Source organism: Ahaetulla prasina, chromosome 3, assembly GCF_028640845.1.
Source record: "Ahaetulla prasina isolate Xishuangbanna chromosome 3, ASM2864084v1, whole genome shotgun sequence".
Lineage (NCBI taxonomy): Eukaryota > Metazoa > Chordata > Lepidosauria > Squamata > Colubridae > Ahaetulla > Ahaetulla prasina.
The window spans coordinates 151362307-151383252 of record NC_080541.1 but is presented as its reverse complement, the minus strand read 5'-3'; the positions used below and the strand labels follow the sequence as shown (position 1 = coordinate 151383252).

At 41.3% G+C, this 20946-nt stretch overlaps 1 protein-coding gene across 4 annotated transcripts in view; it reads right to left on the bottom strand.

Annotated features, from left to right (window-relative positions):
* SYDE2 (synapse defective Rho GTPase homolog 2) overlaps positions 1–16837 on the bottom strand; it is a 47665-nt gene extending 30828 nt beyond the window's left edge. For 2 of the 4 annotated variants that reach the window (XR_009154153.1, XM_058175270.1), the window contains exons 1-2: positions 14818–16836; positions 6619–7323 (exon numbers count right to left, since the gene is read on the bottom strand). Coding sequence is in view for 3 of the 4 variants with exons in the window: in XM_058175270.1 (XP_058031253.1) it covers positions 6619–7323; positions 14818–16396 (2284 nt within the window). In the remaining variant the exon portion in view is untranslated. Of the gene's footprint in view, positions 1–6618; positions 7324–14817 lie in introns of all 4 variants that reach the window. The other 2 variants (XM_058175269.1, XM_058175268.1) reach the window with 2 other exon arrangements.
* Between the last annotated feature and the right edge of the window lie 4109 nt (positions 16838–20946).

The following is a 20946-nucleotide window of genomic DNA, read 5'->3' as shown; positions in this document are numbered from 1 at the left end:
TTTTTTAAAGGATTTGAATCCACCACAGCTTCTAAAGGCTAAAAGTGTTTATGATTAACACTGATAATTCTGTTTACATTAATCACACAATGTAGAATTATGAAATGGTTCAATAATCTTAGCACGGCTTTTTGTAATAATTCACATTTGTATTAGCATTTATTTATTTATTTAAATTTATACCCACCATGTCACTGTTAAAATTTCTCTGGGGGGAAAAAACTAGGAAAAGTTATTTGTTATAACTTTATTATCAAGCAAACCAAGCAATCTGTCCAATATATTGATCCTAAATCAGAAGTCTATATAAGTGACATCTTCTCTCCGCCTGTTTGTCTATTTATCTATTTGTCTATCTGCAATGCTTCAGAATTTGTTCCAAAAAGACCAGTCTGCAACTCTTTAAATAGTCACATTTTTCACTGAAACATCCGGCAGTGCACAAGGCAATTGTGTAAGCACCTGAAGTACCTCTTCCAAATTATTTCTAAATAATTTGCTTTTTTGCTTTTTTGCCTGTATATGAAAGAATTATTTTATAAAATCCTCATTAAAGAATTGTACTGCAGTTTGCAGAGGACAAGTCATACAATTCCAGGCAAAGCCCCCACTGCTAAAGATGTGCAGACAGGTGCTAGGCCTTACACACAAAGTACCTAATGGCCTTTTACCATTATCCAAAATACTGCAGAGTCCTAATTTCAAGAGGTAACTGCAACAATGTTTTTTTGCTTTTTCTATAAGCAAAGTCAGTTCCATCAGGAGCCTTCACCTCCAATCACATAAATCACATGTGAACACTAGTATTTGCTCTATTTCCATGTGCATCCACTTATATGTAACAGTTATGAGCTCTGGCACTCCTCACTGTGAACAAGCATCTCCTGACAAGTTTCCAGTGAGGTAATGTGGCTAAAAATGTTTTCCCATTATTTCAGAAGGCCAAAGCTATACGTTTCTACATACACTTCAAAAGCTTTAAAAATTCAAAAGGACCATAAATCTTGTGCAAAAAAAGCAAACAGTATGATAAAAATTACGAGCAATATGGACTACTAGACTTCAGGAAGTTCAATACAGACTCTATTTATTTATTTATTTATTTATTATTTAAATTTTTATACCGCCCTTCTCCCGAAGGACTCAGGGCGGTTCACAGCCAGATAAAAAATACACAATAATACAATATAAATACGATTAAAATACAATTAAAAAACTTATTAAATTGGCCAAGATTAAAAATTTAAGATAAAAACCCATTAAAAACCCATAAATTTAAAAACTAACCCAGTCCAGCACAGATAAATAAGTGAGTTTTAAGCTCGCGATGGAAGGTTCGGAGGTCCGGAAGTTGACGGAGTCCTGGGGGGAGTTCGTTCCAGAGGGCGGGAGCCCCCACAGAGAAGGCCCTTCCCCTGGGCGTCGCCAGACGACACTGTCGCGCCGGCGGCACCTGAGAGTCCCTCTCTGTGAGGCGCGGGTCGGTGAGAGGTATTCGGTAGCAGCAGGCGGTCCCGTAAATAACCCGGCCCTATGCCATGGGCGCTTTAAAGGCGTTCACCAACACCTTGAAGCGCACCGGAAGGCCACAGGTAGCCAGTGCGGCCTGCGCAGGATTGGTGCCACGTGGGAGCCACGAGGGGCTCCCTCTATCACCCGCGCAGCTGCATTCTGGACTAACTGAAGCCTCCGGATGCCCTCAAGGGGAGCCCCATGTAGAGAGCATTGCAGTAATCCAGGCGAGGCGTCACAAGGGCGTGAGTGACTGTGCACAAGGCATCCCGGTCTAGAAAGGCGCAACTGGCGCACCAGGCGAACCTGGTGGAAAGCTCTCCTGGAGGCGGCCGTCAAATGGTCTTCAAAGACAGCCGCTCATCCAGGAGAACGCCCAAGTTGCGCACCCTCTCCATCGGGCCAATGACTCGCTCCCAACAGTCAGCCGTGGACTCAGCTGACTGTACCGGGATGCCGGCATCCACAGCCACTCTGTCTTGGAGGATTGAGCTTGAGCCTGTTTCTCCCCATCCAGACCCGTCGGCTTCCAAACACCGGGACAGCACTTGATAGCTTCATTGGGGTGGCCCGTGTGAAAAGTACAGCTGGGTGTCATCAGCGTACAGCTGGTACCTCACACGAAGCCACTGATGATCTCACCCAGCGGCTTCATATAGATGTTGCCTCTAGAATCTGTCATCAGTGAGGCAGAAGAACAGCGTAAGCCTGTTCCCAGTGTGTGCATGCAGAGCTGCCAGAAGGCAAGAACAATTAAGAAAGAACCACCGATAAACGGTGCCCCTCACTCCCAATCCCTCCAACCGGCGCAGCAGGATACCATGGTCGATGGTATCGAAAGCCGCTGAGAGGTCTAATAGGACCAGGGCAGTTCATTTCAGTCTCTCCCTTAACTTAAAATAGGACCTGCTCTAATTTTCTAAAGGAAGCCTGAAAAAGGAGCTAGGCATAGTTCTATAAACATTGTCTCCAAAATCCTCGCCATCAAGCACTATAGTTAAGATGGAAATAGCAATTGCAATGAAAAGACAAACTTATTTTGAGAAGCTTGCAATTGCCTAAAAAGGGGTGTGTTTTTTTGGGGGGGGAGGACAAGCAGTGTTTATACTTTTTGATAAGAAAAAGCTGCTCCTTCGTTCTAGAATGCTTTCTAATGGCAAGAGGAGTGAGAAACTACTACACTAGAGAAAATAAAACAATACATTTGAAGGGACTTAGGAGTCTGTAGAAATTTAAGCACCGTGCCATCTTTTGGGAATGCAATTCCTGAAGCACTTCTGTGCCATGTAATTTAAGACTGTTTTTAGTAATCCTTTAAGAAGAACAGTTCTGGTGCCACATTTAGATATCCGCATAAAGTCACAGCACTGAAAGAGAAAAATGCAGTACTTTTTTTAAAAAAAGAGGAGTCAGTAGGTCACCTTAGTATCCAGAACTTTGGAGGTGAGAATGGTGGGTGCAGAATTGGCAACAGCAAAGAAAAGGTAAAAGGGGGCAAGTGATGAAAGATGCATTGTTACATTGCAAAGCATATATGCCTCTTTGGGACTTGCTGTGTAATGCTGTAATGTAAGTAAAAAAAGGGCAGAGCTTGCATCATGGTGTTACCACTGCAGCTTTTGTTATTTTGTCATTAGTATAATTGGCTGTGGATGTGGCATAGGGCAAGAGAGAGGGGAGGAGCGGAACTTTCTCAACCTTCGCAACTTTAAGATGTTGTTGTGCCCCACCAGCGGCCAGCAGAGCTGGCAGCAGATTCAGACAGTGAGGAGGTTGGAGAGGAACGTGGGCCAGTCCTGGAGTCTGGGGAAGGCTCGGACAAGGGCTCTGCGTTGGAGGCAGAGAGGGGGCCAGGACCATCTAGTAGTTATGTGCTGCCTCTAGAATCTGTCATCAGTGAGGCAGAAGAACAGCGTAAGCCTGTTCCCAGTGTGTGCATGCGCAGAGCTGCCAGAAGGCAAGAACAATTAAGAAAAACAGGGCGACTCGGGAATAAGGCTTGAAGATGATTGGCCCCTCCCATACAACATAAAAGAGGAGCAAATGGACATGAGTTTTTGCAAGAAGCAATTAGTTCATATAGTCAATTCAAGCTCTGAGAAGTCCTTTGACTCTGTGCTCTGTTTGGCCTTGCAAAACTAATTGGCAATTAGGTCTCTGGCAGAGTTTCAAGGAAGATAAAGGTGGGTGCTTATCAACATTACCCTAAAAGACTGTGTGAATGGAACAGACCTCTGTTGGAATCTTCACAGACTATTTGTGAATCATTATGGGCTGTGAACATAATTCCCAGCTGTCTCAATAAAAGAGGTTTTTTGGGACTAAGCTTGTGATTTATGCTTTCTCAGGAAGCCAAGGTCAGAACAGATGTGTGGACTTCAACTCCCAGAATTCTGGGAGTTGAAATCCACACATCTTAAACATGCTAAGATTAAGAATCAGCGGAATAGTATAAGTGGATAAAGCATGTTGAAAGCATTAATTGTTCTACAATACAGGTAGGCATCATTTAACAACTACAATTGGGACAAACAACTCTGTTAATAGCAAAGCGTTCACTAAGTAAAACCACAAATATACTTATGAGCTAACTTTAGTTTTCCTTGGCTTTAAAGGCTTGAAAAGGTGGCAAAGGTGAGGATTAATCATAAAGTCAAAAAGGAGTTATTTTTAAAGTTACTTTTCCAGTACTGTTGTTGTAACTGTAACCCAGCACATAATGTATAGATATTAGAATACTTTGTGTTTAAAATATCACTGTAGTAAAAGAATTATCAGTTCCACTATCAATCCATATAAGCCTAACATATTTTGCTTACTGCTTCACATTCATATAATATGAGCATGTTTGGCCTACTGTCCTTTATGTAGTCATTTTGCCTAAATAAACTGTCATTTTCAGTTTAACTAAAATTAAACTAGTAGATACCTTAACAGGATTAAATGAAATGTTAAGTATTACTTAGCAATAAAGCCAATTACTTAACAGTAGGAAGTCTTCTCATCAATTATTTCATTCAAAGAGATCCTCATTCAACTCAAACAAAATCCCAAGAGGCACTTAAAATAGCTTCATTAACTCCATAAAGAGACAGTGTAGGATAAACTCACAAACAATGTCACCAGAGTTCATTATAGTCTCATAATCAAAACATTGAATAAAGCAATGACTTTTGTGCCTATGATATGAAAGTTCCTATTTAATTTTCGCTAGTAAATGAGGGGATGTGTTACAAACCACAAACTAAAACAAGTGGGGGGAAAATCACTGGATTACACTGCAATATAAATGCATACAGTTTACTACAATATTCCCGTTAGTAAATAAAATCCATTGTTAACATTTCAGCAAAAGCCATAAAAATAAAAATGTGCCAAGAAACATTAACAGTGCTGCTACAGCAAATGTAAACCTCCTTAATGTTAATCATCTTCCCTCAAACACACCAACCCTGAGACTACATTAGGAGTAAAGTCATCCTGAACTTCATGAGTCTACTTCTGTGAAAACATACACACACACACACTGGACCTACTTGTTTCTAACTTATGAAGAAATATATATTTTGGCTAATAACTTTGAGTTATTGATATTATAACCTTTGTCGTTCCAAAATATAATTAAAGATATACTGTAGTATCTCCTCTAAAAGAATTTGAAGATTAATTAAAAAACTTCTTTCCAAACCAATGGATATATAAACATAAATTGAGGATTGGTTTTGCCTTTCTATAAGAGGAGACACATAAAGATAAAACTCACAGATTGCTATTGGCTACAAAGAGAGGACATAAACATTTAGAATGATTAAGAGAAAACAGAAATATGATGCTCCCCAAAACTGGTTCTATCTTACCAGAGTTATAACTGATTTAAATAATTTACTGAAAGAGTTATTTACAATGAGAAGGATTCATTTTGGAGGGAAGCTGTCAATACTCCAAGTTACCTGTATAACAAATACAGGAAGTCCTTGCTTAATGTACACTTAGTCAGTAACTATTCAAAGTTATCATGGCATTGAACAAAAGGAAACTACAACGTGTCCTTTTAGTTGTGATTGTCCCAGCATCCCTGCCATCACATCAGCAGGATTCAGGCAATTAGTTTGCAATTATGGCACCACAGCCTCCCACGGGAACATGATTGCCATTTTCAATTTTCATTGCTGGCTTCTGACGAGTAAATTAATGGGGAAGCTGACAAATCACATATAATGATCACATAACCATGGGAGGCTGTGACCTGGAGGATTCTCCTAACAACAGCAACCGAGACTGCTGGAACTGTTCGTGTAAGTCAGGAGTGTCAAACTCGTGGCCCGTGGCCCGAATGTATCACGCACTGGCCATGCCCACTCCTGGTTTAGTGAAAGGGTGGAAAGTCACAATACATCACGTGACATGACAACGCAAGTTTGACACCACTGTTGTAAGTCAATGGAGTAATAACACATTGCATCTTGCACCGCATCATTTAGCGATGGAATTGAGATTCCTGATCTCAATTAGCATTGGTAAGTGAGGACTGCCTATTTTACAAATGTAATTTATCTTTCTTCAGGAGAAAAAAAATATCAACATTTTTTGTAGCAGTTATTGATTCTCAATCTACCACTTCACAGTAATGGCGCCAAATAAATTTCTTTCCATCTCTATAGAATAGTTACAGTTTAATGATTTTTATAATCTTAGCATGCTAAACAATAATTTCCCACCTTAACACATGTCTGATTTAAATAAAAAAAAATGCAGCCAGGAGTTAATTTGTAGCCCAAGAAAACAGCTGTGTTTCAGATATGCTTCCTGCCTACTCTGGCAGAGTAGAACATTAAGATTTCCCACAGGCCTGAGATATAGTGAAATCTTATAAAAAGTACTCTGATGCACACACATTATTACGAAATGCATATATTATATGTACAAATAATTATTTCAGCTGAATATGATATTCATACAAAACAGACATCTACACATCTAAGTAGATTAGGCGTAACTAGTTCCAAGTTAAGATTTGAATTTTCACCTCTGTAAAACATGACTATCGCATGGTTATGGGGGGAAGACATAGTTGTACTGTAAGTTAAAAGTTTACATTACTCTTACCTTCTGTAGTAGCTTTAAGAAGACCTTCATCCACTGCAGACCCAGTCAGAGTATTGCATACAGGCTTTGGCTTTTGTGTTTGCAAATATTCCACTGAATGCACATTATCTATTTGACTTGTTTCTCTAGGCTGACCATTTCCAGAACAGTCTAAAAATTGAGGAAGGCCTTCATTATGCCCTATGACTTTGATTAAATCATTCCCAGGTGCTATTTTGCAATTCAAGGCTTGGGGGTCCAAATGATTATTATGGCCACTTAGAAAACAAGGGAACTCAGGCTCATCATCTTCAGGGATAGGATTGTACCATATTTCTCCTTCATCATCTGCATCATTATCTTCACCAAAATCTAAAGTACAGTTTTTTAGTGCCAAAGATCTTGTTCCATTCTCAGCAGCATGTGCAGAACTGACTCTTCCTCTAGGGCTTTCCTGTCCTAGAAATTTGGAAAAAGTCTGAGGCATTTTTGGCTCAAAGAAAGGACTGGAAGATTTCAGTACCTGGTAATTTTCTCCTGAAAATTTCTTGTAAGAGTTTCCTTTTTCCAAACTAGGTACTCTCCGAGAACTTTGATGTAACCAGTTCCGCTTCTTGGACACAGTAATGCTAGCAATCTGAGGCCTGCACTCAGAAACTTCACTGGATTTCAAGTTCTTAAGTTCTCTTCTCCTCACAGAAGGTATGTAAACATTTTCGATCAGCTCTAAAAATGGAAGAGGGAATAAAAGAGTGTGTTAGATGCCATCAAGTTGTCATTATTGGTATCAGGTGTACTTAATATATTGTAACATAAAAAAGAGCCATAAAATGACACAATGTGCAATCAGATTTAATCCATGAAGATAATAAATAATCCAGTTGCAAAATTGTGAAACTTATTCTGTCCATGTAACAGAATCAAGGGCGTTATGATTAAATACTACATGATAAATTGTGCTGAAAGAAATACAGCAAGCTGTTTTAAAGATAAAAGTCCAAATGAACCACAGACATTTATCAAATATAAACTACCACAGAAAAAGAACCTGGAAAGCTAGTTATCCATCAAGATAATGGTCAAATTATTACCAAAATCTTGATAATGTTTTCTCTACTGCCATCTATGCAACTTTCTAATGCTAGAAAGACTGGTTATTAAATGTCAGGTGCTCCGTTAAGCATGGCTTATATATATTTGTTATAGAATTGCAGTATTTTTTCAGATCATGGTCAACATAATATATCAGATCCAGTCTTAACCATGACTACCTTTATATCTATTTTAATGAGTCTATGGCAAATTTTATTTAGTGTTGCTAAACCCAATAAATTTAGGTTTTACTCAACCGCCTGATAATGTATTTCATAAACTATACGATCACCGGTATGTCCACAAGATTATGTAGATTTATTTCTATTTCTCCCTATCTAAAGTTATTTAAAATTATGCAATAATATTGTGAGCAGGATCCAATTTGGATTGGTCACTGGGACCAGAGGTTTTGTCTTCTGAGCTTTCTGACTTGTGCTGGAGCCCATCCTGAAGGAACTTCTCTCTGGCAGACTACTGTATGTCAGAGTGGAAGTTCCCTGAAGATGGGCTCCAGCACAAGTCTGAAAGCTCAGAAGACAAAACCTCTGGTCCCAGTGACCAACCCAAATTGGACCCTGCTCACAATATTATTGCAAGCAGGATCCAATTTGTGAAGCAAAACCTAAACTTTCTGGTCCTGGTGACCGACCCACATTGGATCCTGCAACATTATCCTGGTACATGTATATTTGTCTTCATTTGTGAATATTATGAGCAGTCGCAAAATATGTTTATAGCTGAAGGCAGCTCAGCTTCCTTTAAAGTCTTAATAGCCCTTCAAATCCCATTAAACTCACTGGGATTTAATTCCAAGGAAATGTTGAGTAAGATCTGGACAGATACATCTGTAATATAAGAGTGAAATATGTATGGCCTGAATGATGTCGAAAAACTACAAATGTCCCTACATACATATCCTGCATATGATGGCTGAAATTACTAGGAAACGTATTTCAAAAAATATTTGGAAAAACAGATTGCCCAAACTACTCTATATTTAGTTAGACTAAATTGTATTAGAAGCCAATGAGTACTAGAATCAACATGTCACAACTGCACATTGTGTTTGGCATGTTTTTCATGCATTATATCTAGTTACCATTAAGATCACTATAGATACATTTCATTAATGCATGTGAGTTTACTTGTGTTTCACTTCAAGATTTAAAATAAATGCCACTAAACTGATTACACAGGCCAGAAAGATTTTAAAAAAAATAGTGAGGAGCAGGGCAATATCAACCCACAATGATAAAAGAAACAGCACACCACATCTACGCAGAACATCTAAAAATGCCACTTTTACGTATAAGAAGGGGCAAGCTTGATTCAAGAGTCAAGCAATCTCTTAATTTAAGAGAAATTACATAACTACATTATGAATAAACTATGTAATTTGATATATTGACAGCAGTAACAGACATAACTACTGTACAAATGTTACTATGGTAATATCAGAATTTGTAACATTTTCCAAGAATACTGATAATGCCAAAAAAAGGGGGAACTACCCCTTTTCCCCTCTGCTAACAACAATGCAAATCAGAAGTCCATTACATCCTTCAATAAATGCTCACTTCGTAAGGAAGCTCTGCTTCAACCAGCACAACAGCATTATTCCTGAATAGAATGTCTCTAGCTTTTCTGGAAGTAAAATATTCCCAGCTAACAAGACTTATTTAAGATGGATTTTTATTAAATCTTTTCCTCCTGCTTCTAATCAAATACCGGAACATATCCCTTTTAAAAATATTTAAAAATCTGTTGGTCACACAAAACACAGAAAAATAAGAAAATTGTATCATCATCTACAGCAGGATTAGACAACCGTTTTTTGAGCCAGTGCACACAATTTTGGGTTTAGTTAGATGGAGTCCCAGCTGATCTTAAAACTAAGCAGGTTCAGACCTGATTAGGACTCCAAAGGGAGACCATAAGAAAAATTTCAAGAATTTGGCCTAGATCAGGAAAAAAAATCTCAGAAGAAAGTACTGGCAAATCTCCCTTTCACCATCTTGCCAAGAATACTGGATATGTCCATGAAACTACCAAGAATCATTCTTAACTGAATTACCATGTCCTCTGGAAGGGTAATATGGCATGCATGATGGATCTACTGTACTTTTATCTCTTTGACAGGATAGGTAGAGAATGCATGACTGATTCAATGTTACCCAGTGAACTCCATGATTTATCAAGGACTTGAATCTGCATCTTCCAAGTTCAATATCTTAACCACGAAAAGGGGAGCTCATCTCTTGTTCAGATATTTAATTCAATGAGCTATTTTAAGTTAATTGCAAAGGTTAAGGTTTCATGATATTACACTTACCTAAATTCAAGTAATTGTTTGCATTATTTCAATGAAAGCTAAGGCTGTTTTTAGTAACTTATAGCTCTATTCCCTTCTCCAAAATCCATTTATCAGGATGACTTTGGGCGTATGATAGAGGCGGAATTATATGCCCAATATATAAATTTTTGCTTGCTGGTTTCAAGAAATGAGTTATTAGGTCTGGGACTGATTGATTGCTCTTTCCTGTTCACCATGATACTTGTAGTAGTCAATTCCAAACTCATAATTTGAAATACAAAGTAAACAGCTTTCACAACTATACAGTACCATGTGAGACCCCTGCTTTAGCCAGTATCTTTACTCTTACTAAAATGACCTGATCCTTTATGATCTATCCCACATTTGTACTGCGTTGGTTTTAGGATTAAACTCATCTTTATGTCTCAGGCACAATTCCCATCTTTACTCTTCAGCTTAAGAAAACGCTATTTCACATCTTCATTGTCAAGTGTAAACTCATGGATGCTGATATTACTTTGTTTTCTTTATATTTAAAGGTAGCACAGATTTTTCTCTTTCTGTTTTTATTCTCATAAGGTCTTCTAAATCTCCTTTAAAGATGGAGAATTCCTCATTTAAATACAATCCATTCTAAATTGAACTTGCTATCATTTAATTGATCACTGTGCTAGTATTTATATTTTGCTTTAAATTGTAATTCTCTTACTGTGCCTATTCAACTCTGTATAATTGAAAGGTACATTATAATTATATGCGTTGTAACCCCCCTATGCCTGTAAAACAATATGTGAAATATAATATTTTGCAACCAATACTTAGAATGCTTTTGCTAATTATATTTTTCTGAAGAAGTGTTTTGTAATAAATCTAGGAGGATTTAAAGCAATGAAACTTTAAACCTGGGATAATCCTAAAACAGAACATAAAACAAAATGTGGCTGCACACTTGAAAAGCATTTTCTACTACAGTAATTTAGTATGTACTTACATTGAAAAGTTGTAACATGAAAGAAAAAGAAACCATACTAAAATGTAACTGATTCTACAGTTAACGAGAGACCACACACTGCTAAAAGGGCAAGATAGGGAATGCCTATTAATGTAATTTAGTCTTTCTTCAAACATTATGAAAAGCATAAACACCTGTAAGGAGCCTTTTCACCTGAACACAGTAATGTTGGGGGATGGGTCCTGAAAAACTCAGCAGGTTTACTTCTTGGATTTTCCAACAATACCCGGAGAGAATTTATACAAAGGTGTGTAAAATTCCTGGAAATTCAACAAACTTTAGAAGCAGTTATACTAGCTGGTATTGATTCCATTTTCTTTATGAAAAAAATATGCCTTATTTGGGGAGACAAAGCAAATATTTGTAGTATCTCCCACATAAACAGCATTTAGTAAAGCAGTTAACTCAAGCTAAGGTAGCTTGGAAATCATATTTCTCCACTCACTGAAGGAATGAGAGGGTGAATATGGAACACCTTGCAGTATATCTACTATTTAATTGTTTTTATGATTAAGCATGATAGATTATGTAACTTGAATGCTTCTGAGATGTGGACAATCAATCAGATGTCCTCCAGGTATTTTGAATCTATGAAATTCAGTGTGGGCATATAATTCTGCCTATCATGTTGTGGTAAAGTGCTGGACTGGCACTAGGGAGACTGATGTTCAAGACTACCCTTAGCTATGGAAACTTCCTAGATAACTTTGGGCCACTCATTCTTGTTTAGCTCAGCCTATGTCACAGATTGACTGCTGTAGAAAAAAGGGCAGAAGAGAATACTATGCCTGTCACTATGAACTCCTAAATGATAGGATACATATCTAACAAATGCATATATTCTACTAAACCTTGACTATTAGCAATAGCAATTGCACTTTAGCAATTGCACTTAGACTTATATACTGCTTCATAGTGCTTCACAGCCCTCTCTAAGCGGTTTACAGAGTTAGCATATTGCCCCCAACAATCTGGGTCCTCATTTTACCCACCTTGGAAGGATGGAAGACTGAGTCAACCTTGAGCGGGTGAGATTCGATCTGCTGAATTGCAGCAAGCAGTCAGCTGAAGTAGTCTGCAGTACTGTACTCTAACCACTGTGCCACCTTGGCTCTATTACCTATGCTAACTCATAGGAATTGAAGTTCAAGATACAAGGAAGTCACCAAACTGTCTAATTCTAAAGATAAATATCTCTGTATCTGAAGGCTAACATAACAAGATAAATAGAAATAATCTTTTTTTTACTACTGTTCAATTCTGTCCAATTCTCGGACCACTGCCTGAAGTCCCTGCTGTTTTCTTGGCAAGGTCCTTCAAAACTGGTTTGCCATCTCTTCCTTTCCACGGCTGAGAAAAAATGACTGGCTCAAGGTCACCCAGGGCTTTGTTCCTAATGTGGGACTAAAGTTCATGGTTTCTAGCCTGATGTCTTAAGCACTATTCCAAACTAGCTCTCGATCTACAGATCAGAATATATTAAAATAGAAGATGCTTATTCCTACATTATAAATACCTGTGTTTCTGAAGAATGGATTCTGAACATATAACTTGTTTCCATAACTTTTCACACATAACCATACATGTAAATAGATTTAAGGCTATGTCTAATTCTTAAAAAAAGAAAAACAAATAATTTAGCTGATTCAGAAGTTATTCAATAATGCAAGTGGTAGAATTAAAGGTTTGGTAAAGCTACACATTTCTGAGATAGCCCTCCTTGCCTACTATATAGGCATGCAAGAGCAATGTGGTACAGTGCTTAAGGCGTTGGAGCATCGAGATTTAGATTCTGATCCTCTCTTAGGCACAGAAGCTCACTTTTGGGAGTTCCTCTCTCAAGCCTAGTCTATAAATTCTAACAACTTGCGCTGAAGTAGACCAATAGATTTGGTCCATAATGTTCAGTGAAGATGCCTTCATATTGTAATGAACCAATTCAGGATGACGATGATAAGATAGGCATGCACAATAAAAAAAAGTAATTAATCAGATTGCCATTTTAAAAACCTACAACTTATAATTTCCATACATAAGAAGAGACCAGGTTTGGAGCCAAGGCATAGTTAGGAAGGCTCTCCCCCAATTTTTCCCCCTTCGTTGTAATTTTGTCATTAAAAGATAGTTCATTCTACTTTGTCCCATCTTCCTCCCTGACCCTTTATTAACATTTAGTGATAATGTTTATCAGTTCAGGTTTATGCTGAACTATTGCAATGCTGGGTTAAAAGAAATAAATGGAATGAGATTGCTTCACATATGGGTACTTGAATAAGTGAGTTATTAACTCACTTTAGCCACACACAATTAATATACAAAGGAAGCCATTTTCTAGAAATGGCCATGCTGAGTTGGCAGCTCTTCCTAGAATATTTCACCCCTCAGAATAGACAGAATAAAATGAAGTCACAGGGCTTCACCAGACCCATGTTTTTTTTCAATTTCTGCTGCTGCTTGAAGCAGGGGTTTTGAAAAAGAGATGAGAAAAGTATTTACTGATATTTCCAGGAGTCCATGAAAATCAAAGTGAGTTCTGTTTTGAAAAAGTTCCTATGTAGGTATGCAAAATATCCAAAATAACCAAACCAATTTAGATCGGATCGGTTTATCCAAATCAGCTTTTTGAACTGAATCTGAAAATTAAACATTCACACACCATTTATTTCAACTTCTGAAACCACTTGCCTAATTGTGTATCAGATACAGTCTGTTTTGGACTGTAATGCTCATTACCCCCAGCTTCCTACCCAGGGAATGATGTAAGTTGTAGTCCAATTCTATTAGCACTGTCCATTTTTCAATCTACTGTCCCAAGTGTGTTGAATGGCAGCTCAGAGAATTCCTAGCCACAATGGCTCCTGGTCTCATTTAACTACAGCATGTTCAATCTAATTGATCTAGGCGATCTAATTAGGGAAGGTCAAAGTACACATGTGGAGACATCATTTGTGAACTCATATTAATTGAGAGAAATAAGAAGTAGGTGTGTAGCAAATACCATGTGGAAACCCTAACTCTCTTCACCGGGTATCCAAATTCCTAAAACAATAGCAACTTTTATATGTTACATGTGACATGTTAGAGAATACATTGTTGTCATGGCAATTTTTTACAGGTTATGATACTAGCTACAAAAGGATTGTCAAATATGCTTATTTCTCATCCTCAGTTGCACTCTTAGCAACAGGAGTTCCAGAAGCATGACACCATATGCTTCAAACTATAATAATGCAGCCAAAGAAAAACACATTTAAACTGTCAACATTGAACAGAAGCAGTTTACACAAGTATTAACATTTAACCAGACTGTACCATGCAGCAGGTTATGCCAAAAGGAACTCAACTGTGGTACGTTCCCTATGGAAAATGTCTAGCTCTGCTCTACAAACATGGACAGAGACTCTTTCTCTCCTGCAATTTACATTTTAGGATTTGGCATAGGAGTTTGCATGCCTTCTGGGTTAAAAATTAGGAGGGCTGAATAATATTGTGTAAACAAGGTTCAATCAACTTCACTGCATAAATCACGTATTCCAGGCTGGAAAAGTGAAACTACCTTTTTTGCCTCTGGAACCTACTGAAGAGATAAGCCAATTGGAAAGAGTACATGAGGCTTTGGTATGGTTATCAGCTTTCAAAATGGCTGGTTTCCTAGGCTTAGCAGACATTCAACAAACTAATTCTTTCACAACCACAGAGAAGCAAGAAAGAGGGGAAACTCCTAACAGCAAAAGTGGGACAAAGCGCTTAGGCTCACAAGGCCCTTCAAAGGAAAACAAGAGACCACAGAAATCATTACCTGTCAGCAAGATTCTTTGGTCTGAAGGGGATACTCGGGCCTTGGTCCCTGGGCCATTCAAGTGAGCAGGGGGCGAAAGTGTGAGCCCCTCTCCTCTGCCAAGAAGTGGTCTGCCACTCCCAGTGACCTTGGTGCGGGAAGATGGGGGGGACATCCCAGCTGTCCCACCCCGGCCTTTCATGCCCAAGGAGAGCAGGCGTCCTTTGTACATCCACTTCTGCAGCTTCCGAACAGTCACGGCGGGTGGCTTGAAGGGGCCCGGGGAGGCATCTTCTGGGGGCTGCTGGGCTCTTCCCTCACGACTACACCTGGCTGCTCTTGCTGAATCCGCCATTTTGCCCTGGGCTCCACACAGCTCAGGGGCCAACAGCTCCTCCAAGTCTTCCTGGAGCCCTGAGGGATGTGCTTTACCAAGGCCTTGGCAGCTGAGGCTCTTCTCACAGTCACTGTCACCAGAGCCGTGTGTGGCAGCTGCCAGGAAGCAGGTTTCCCGGCTGGTACCAAGTTCCTGAGGTTCGAGCAGCAGGTGGCCACGGGGCTCCAATGGCTCCTGAGGAAGAGATTGGAGTGCACCTTCGCTCCGACATCTCCATCTCGGCAGGAGCGGCAGCTTGGAAGCGGAAGGCTGGGCACAGCAGAGGCTCTCAAGACTCTTGCTGATGCCCTGGCGCCAGATGGGATTCTTAGCTGAGCCTTGGGCACTGGGATCGGATCTTTGCAAGGGGGAGCATCCGTCCGGGCAGGAGAAAGACCAGCGTAAAGCATCACCCCCTGCAGCCTCAGAGGCGGGCAGATGGCTAGCGGGCTGGGGCGAGGGTCCTCCAGCGGTAGGGCTGGCCGGAGGCAGGTCGTGCATGGCGTGGATCAACAGGTAATAGGCCTCCTGGAGCTGGCTTCGCAGTTTGCCGGTGCTTTCTCTCGCTCTGGCCCTGCTGTTGCTGCTGCCGCCGCCAGCAACCGGACCGGCGGCCGCGTTGCCTTCCTTGTTTCCCCGCGCTGCTTCTTCGGCCGTTCGGGTCGTTCCTTGGCAGCCCCAGCCAGGCAGCCTCTGGTTATCGTAATAGTCTTCGTCTTCGCTCCCGCCACCGCACTCCAGGGCCGGGCCGGGTTCCGAGCCCCTCGGGAAAAAGGAGGACGAGGAGAAGCAGAGCTCGGCGGCCAGCGGAGGAGCGCGGAGTTCCGGGGGGCTCGGTTGCTGCCGTGCCCTGCCTTCCGCGCGCTTTCTCGGAGGGCAAGCGCGGGACACGGCGGCTCCCGGCAACCTTTCTCCGGGCATCTCCGCCTTTCCCCACCGGGACCAGGCAGCCGGCTCCCGCAAACCCGGCCCTTCCAACGGGGACACGAGGAGCACTTCACAACCGCCCACCTGGCTTCCCAACCCGGGACACGCTTCGGTCGCCACTCCGTTTTCCAGGCAGGGGTGATGGAGGTGCTGGGTTTTCCCTCCAAGGGCTCCGACGCCTCTCTCGCTGGGGTCCCTGGCGGCGGCGGCGGCGGCGGCTTCCCCGGCGCCTGTGGTTACTCGCTGCGACCTCCTACTTCGCAGCTTGGAGAAAGTCCTCCGCAGAGGGTCAGCCATGCCTGGTCCGTCTCCTTCAGTTCGCTGCCGTCGAGCGCAGCAAAGGTGCCGCTGCTTGGTGGCGCCTTGAGCAAAGCGGAGGCGGCGGCGGTGGCAACGGCAAGCGCAACAGCTTGGAGAGCGGCTGGCGAGAGCGCGCCATGATCTTCTCGAGTTGGTCCTTGGGCGCCTCTCACTCTACCGCCGCCGCCGCTGCTGCAGCTCGGGCTCACATACTTGGCATAACTGAGCGGGGTGAGAGGGCGCTCCGCAATGCGCATGTCTTACTGCCAAAGCAGCTGGGCTGAGAGCGCTTTTTTTTTTGACCGGAGCGCGCGAGGCCTTGGCTGCCTCGCGTTCCAGCCCCGAGGCTTCCCAGCCTGGGCCGAGACGTCGGGGGAGAACAACAGGAGAGAGAGAGAGAGAGGCCAGGTTTGCCCGGCTCTTCCCCCCCCCCCACCTCCATCCCTGCCTCCCACCCCGCCCCCTTGTGGCCGCGCGCCACCTCCACACACACGCGCGTGCGGGGGGTGGGTGAGGGGTGGGGCGCTGAGACGAGCTCTTCCAGCTTTCACCCCCTCTGGCTTCCCTCTTCCAAAATTAACCCTTTCCTCGGCCTTCGAATAAATAAATAAAGCCATCGGTGGCTGAACCCAGCGAGAAGCCCAGTTGGATTAAACCCGGTTCTTTTGGGGGAGAAGCCTCTCCTGCCGCCTTCGATCGCCGTTTGGCTTGTAAGAAGCGATGCAACAAAGGAACTTCTCCCCCCCACCCCCTTTTTTTTAATTAATTATTATTATTATTATTTATTTGATTTTTATACCGCCCTTCTCCCGAAGGACTCAGGGCGGTGTACAGGCAAAATAAAACAAACAATACAAAGTACAATTTAAAATGCGATTTAAAAAACTTATTTAAATTAGCCTGGAAATTTAAAATTTACCATACATTAAAAAACCCCATTTAAAATTGATAAAAATTTGACATTAAAATTCAATGCAAGCCAGCCCAGCGCGGATGAAAAGGTGTGTCTTTAGTTTGCGGCGGAAAGTCCGAAGGTCAGGTATTTGGCGTAAACCCGGGGGAAGCTCGTTCCAGAATGTGGGAGCCCCCACAGAGAAGGCCCTTCCCCTGGGGGCCGCCAGCCGACATTGTTTGGCGGACGGCACCCTGAGAAGTCCCTCTCTGTGAGAGCGTACGGGTCGGTGGGAGGCATGTGGTAACATGCCTCCCTTGCCGGCACTCAAAAAGTTCCCAAAGTTGAAATGTGCAGCTGACCAATGCAGGTAGTCCTTGACTTACAACAGTTCATTTAGGCGCCGTTCAAAGTGACAAGGGCACTGAAAAAAGTGATTTATGACCGTTTTTTCACACTTAGTGACCACCGCAGCATCCCCATGGTCACATGATCAAAATCCAGATGCTTGGCAAGTGGTTCATATTTATGACAGTTGCAATGTCCCGGGGTCATTTTGCGATTTTCTGACAAGCAAAGTCAATGGGGAAGCCAGATCCACTTAACAACTGTTGAGTGTTGAGTCCACTGTTTCTTTGTTTCCCCGAAAATAAGACCTTGTCTTATATATTTTTTGAAGCCTGAAATGAGTGCTTGACCTTATTGCCATGTGCTCAAAAGCCCGATTGGGCTTATTATCAGGTGATGTCTTATTCTGGGGGAAACAGGATACTAACTTCACAAATACAATGATTCACTTAACAACTGTGGCAAGAAAAGTCGTAAAATAGGACAAGCTCCCTTAACAAATGTTTCACTTAGCAACACAAATTTTGGGCTCAATTATGGTCAGAACTCAAGGACTATCTGTACTTGCTTCTTCCACGGCAGGGGAATGAGCGTTCGAGGATCAGTGCAAGAGATGGTTCAATTCTTATTTTAAAAACATCCATGTGTCTTGGAGGACAGCCAGGTAACTTATTCTAATGGATAAGACCTTACATGTATGTAGCCTCCCTCACACAATCCATATGTATGCGCTCCGATGAGACTCGCACTACTGCAATTATAAAATGGGATATTCGTTTTCCAACCATTTTATTCACCTTGCTTGGAGCCACCCAGAACATTTCTGGACTTGCATTATGCAGAAACTAAGAGATAATGTTCAGAAAGTGGAAATGGCTTCTTCCAACTACAGAGATTTGATTTGTGTCCCATCAAATCATTTTCTACTTCTAGCTACCATATGGATTTTCTCTGTGACGATCTGTCTCTAAACTCTTCTTTCAAGTTTCTCAGTGGTGCACTCATTGCCACTTACTGCTGGTTGTCCTGTTCTCTTTCCTTCCACCTTTCCCAGCAGTAGATCCTTTCCCAGACAGCTGGATTCTTCACATTATGTATCTGAAGTAGGATTGTAACCAGTGGTGAAATCTAAATTTCTTTCCTACCGGTTCTGTGAGCGTGGCTTAGTGGGGGGGTCATGTGACTGGGTGGGCGTGCCTATGTGACTGGGGGATCAAAAGACAGAAAGAAACTCACTAACAATGTCCTGTTGGCGCAGGGTTGGACTAGATGACCTCCAGGTCTCTTCCAGCCCTGGATTATCCTCTGAAGCTATGTCTAATGCCAGGTTTGTAGTCCTTCCTTCCTCTCCTTTTTCCCTCCCTCTTTTCTTTCTTTCTTTCTCTCTCTCTCTCTCTCCCTCTCTCCCTCTCTATCTCTCTCTAACAACCCCCCCACCCCCCATTTTTTGCCTAGCAGGCTTCAGTTTTTTTACCTTTTAAAAAATGCTTTTAAAAGTAAAAAAAAAAGCCTTTGACAATCGCGTGACTCAGCTGGGCATGAGGGGGCCGGATTTTTGCTATCGGTTCTCCGAACCACCCGCCACCATTGCTACTGGATCATCCGATCCAGTCTGAACCAGGAGCATTTCACCCCTGATTGTAACTATAAAGAGGAAGCTAAATTTCTCTCCCTCCCCCCCAGCTGCCCAAATCAGAAAAGAATCACAGTCCTTACATTTCAAAATTAAAAACATCAGCCAGCTTTTGAAATCATTTCTTTTGCTCCTAAATATAGGACAGTCTATTCGGTCTCATACTTTGGAATCCACTGTGAATCTGCAACATCCTCTTCTCATTAATCACGGTCAGGAAAAGGATCTCAAGTGCTTTTGGTTCTGCCAGAAAGCCTTTTTTTCATTTTGATAAAGCAGCTGGCCAACCAGAATAGTTGGCTGGGGCATTTACTATCTCCAGGCCCTTCCGAAGTTAAGTAAGGACACTGTATGATCAGATAGCATCTCAAAAGGCTGGAATCCTTGTGCCAAAAGGAAACTGCAAGGTAAGGACTAAACTAATTACAAAAGGAAGTGAATTATACAAAGAGTAGGGGGTGGACAGGACAAGGTTTATCCAGTTTTCTACTTTTGTGATCTCTCTCTTGCCCTCTCTCTCTTTCTCTCTCTCTCTCTCTCTCTCCTTCCCTCCCTCTCTCCCTCCCTCTGTCTCTCTTTACATATTATTATTATTATTGTTGTTGTTGTTGTTATTATTATTATTATTATTATTATTATTATTATTATTATTATTATTAGTCCCAAAAGTTAACAGGTCAAGGCCTGTGAAAAAAGAGTTTCAGTAACTATGTGGCCTATCACTAAATTAAAACTATTTTCCAGTTGACCTCAAAATTTTTGAAAAGATTAGAATGAAACAGTTATCCTGGCAATTGTCACAGCTATAAAATTATATATTTTTGCTTTTTCCCCCCTGATAATTTGGAATGTCGCTTTTGGTGGGGAAACAACATATCCAGAAAAATATCAAAACAAAACAAACAAAGAAAAAAATAACATACATCCAGAAAAATATATAATGACTACTCTTATACTCTTTTAACATCCACAAAGGATGCTGTAAGGGACCTGAGATTGTTTTTTTTAAAATATTTTCTCCTTTCTTTAGTGGCACATTCATTAATGCACTATATATCCATAAACACTGGTAAACCTGTTGCACTATAATGTAACATGAATTAGACCTAATAAGTACACAGTGTACTCTAAACATGATGCAACAATTAAGTTTTTCCTGGTATTTAACTTTCAAGCCAGATCTTTTCCCTCCCACACCTACACAAAAGAAAGAGTCATCAGGTGGTGGAGATTCAGAAAGTGTGTGTGTGCTTTTCTTGTTTGCTTTTGTGTGAGGATACTAACGAAGAAGACAAACAGATGCAACAGCTGGCCCTGTGTAGCAGCAAATGTGCCGTGGCATTGATCACAATATGGTCTGGAGGAAAAACCTTTTGAACAGGCTTCACAAAGTGATCTTAAAAATTCTATCAGTTGTCTCCCACTGACACAACTTCATCATGGGAGATCATTTGATTGAAAACAACTTTGAAACAGGGTGCCAGATGTCCCCTATTTAAAATGGATGGTCTTTATAGAAGCCATTTATAAACACATCTTCATAGAACGCCCTGTAGCCGGCTGATTTATCTTCATCTGATTGGAACTTTTAATATAAGCTAAAGTGCCACCTACAAAGAACAACTCGCTTGCCTGAGTTCATTGAATGCTCCCTGAACGGGATTTAAAAAAAAA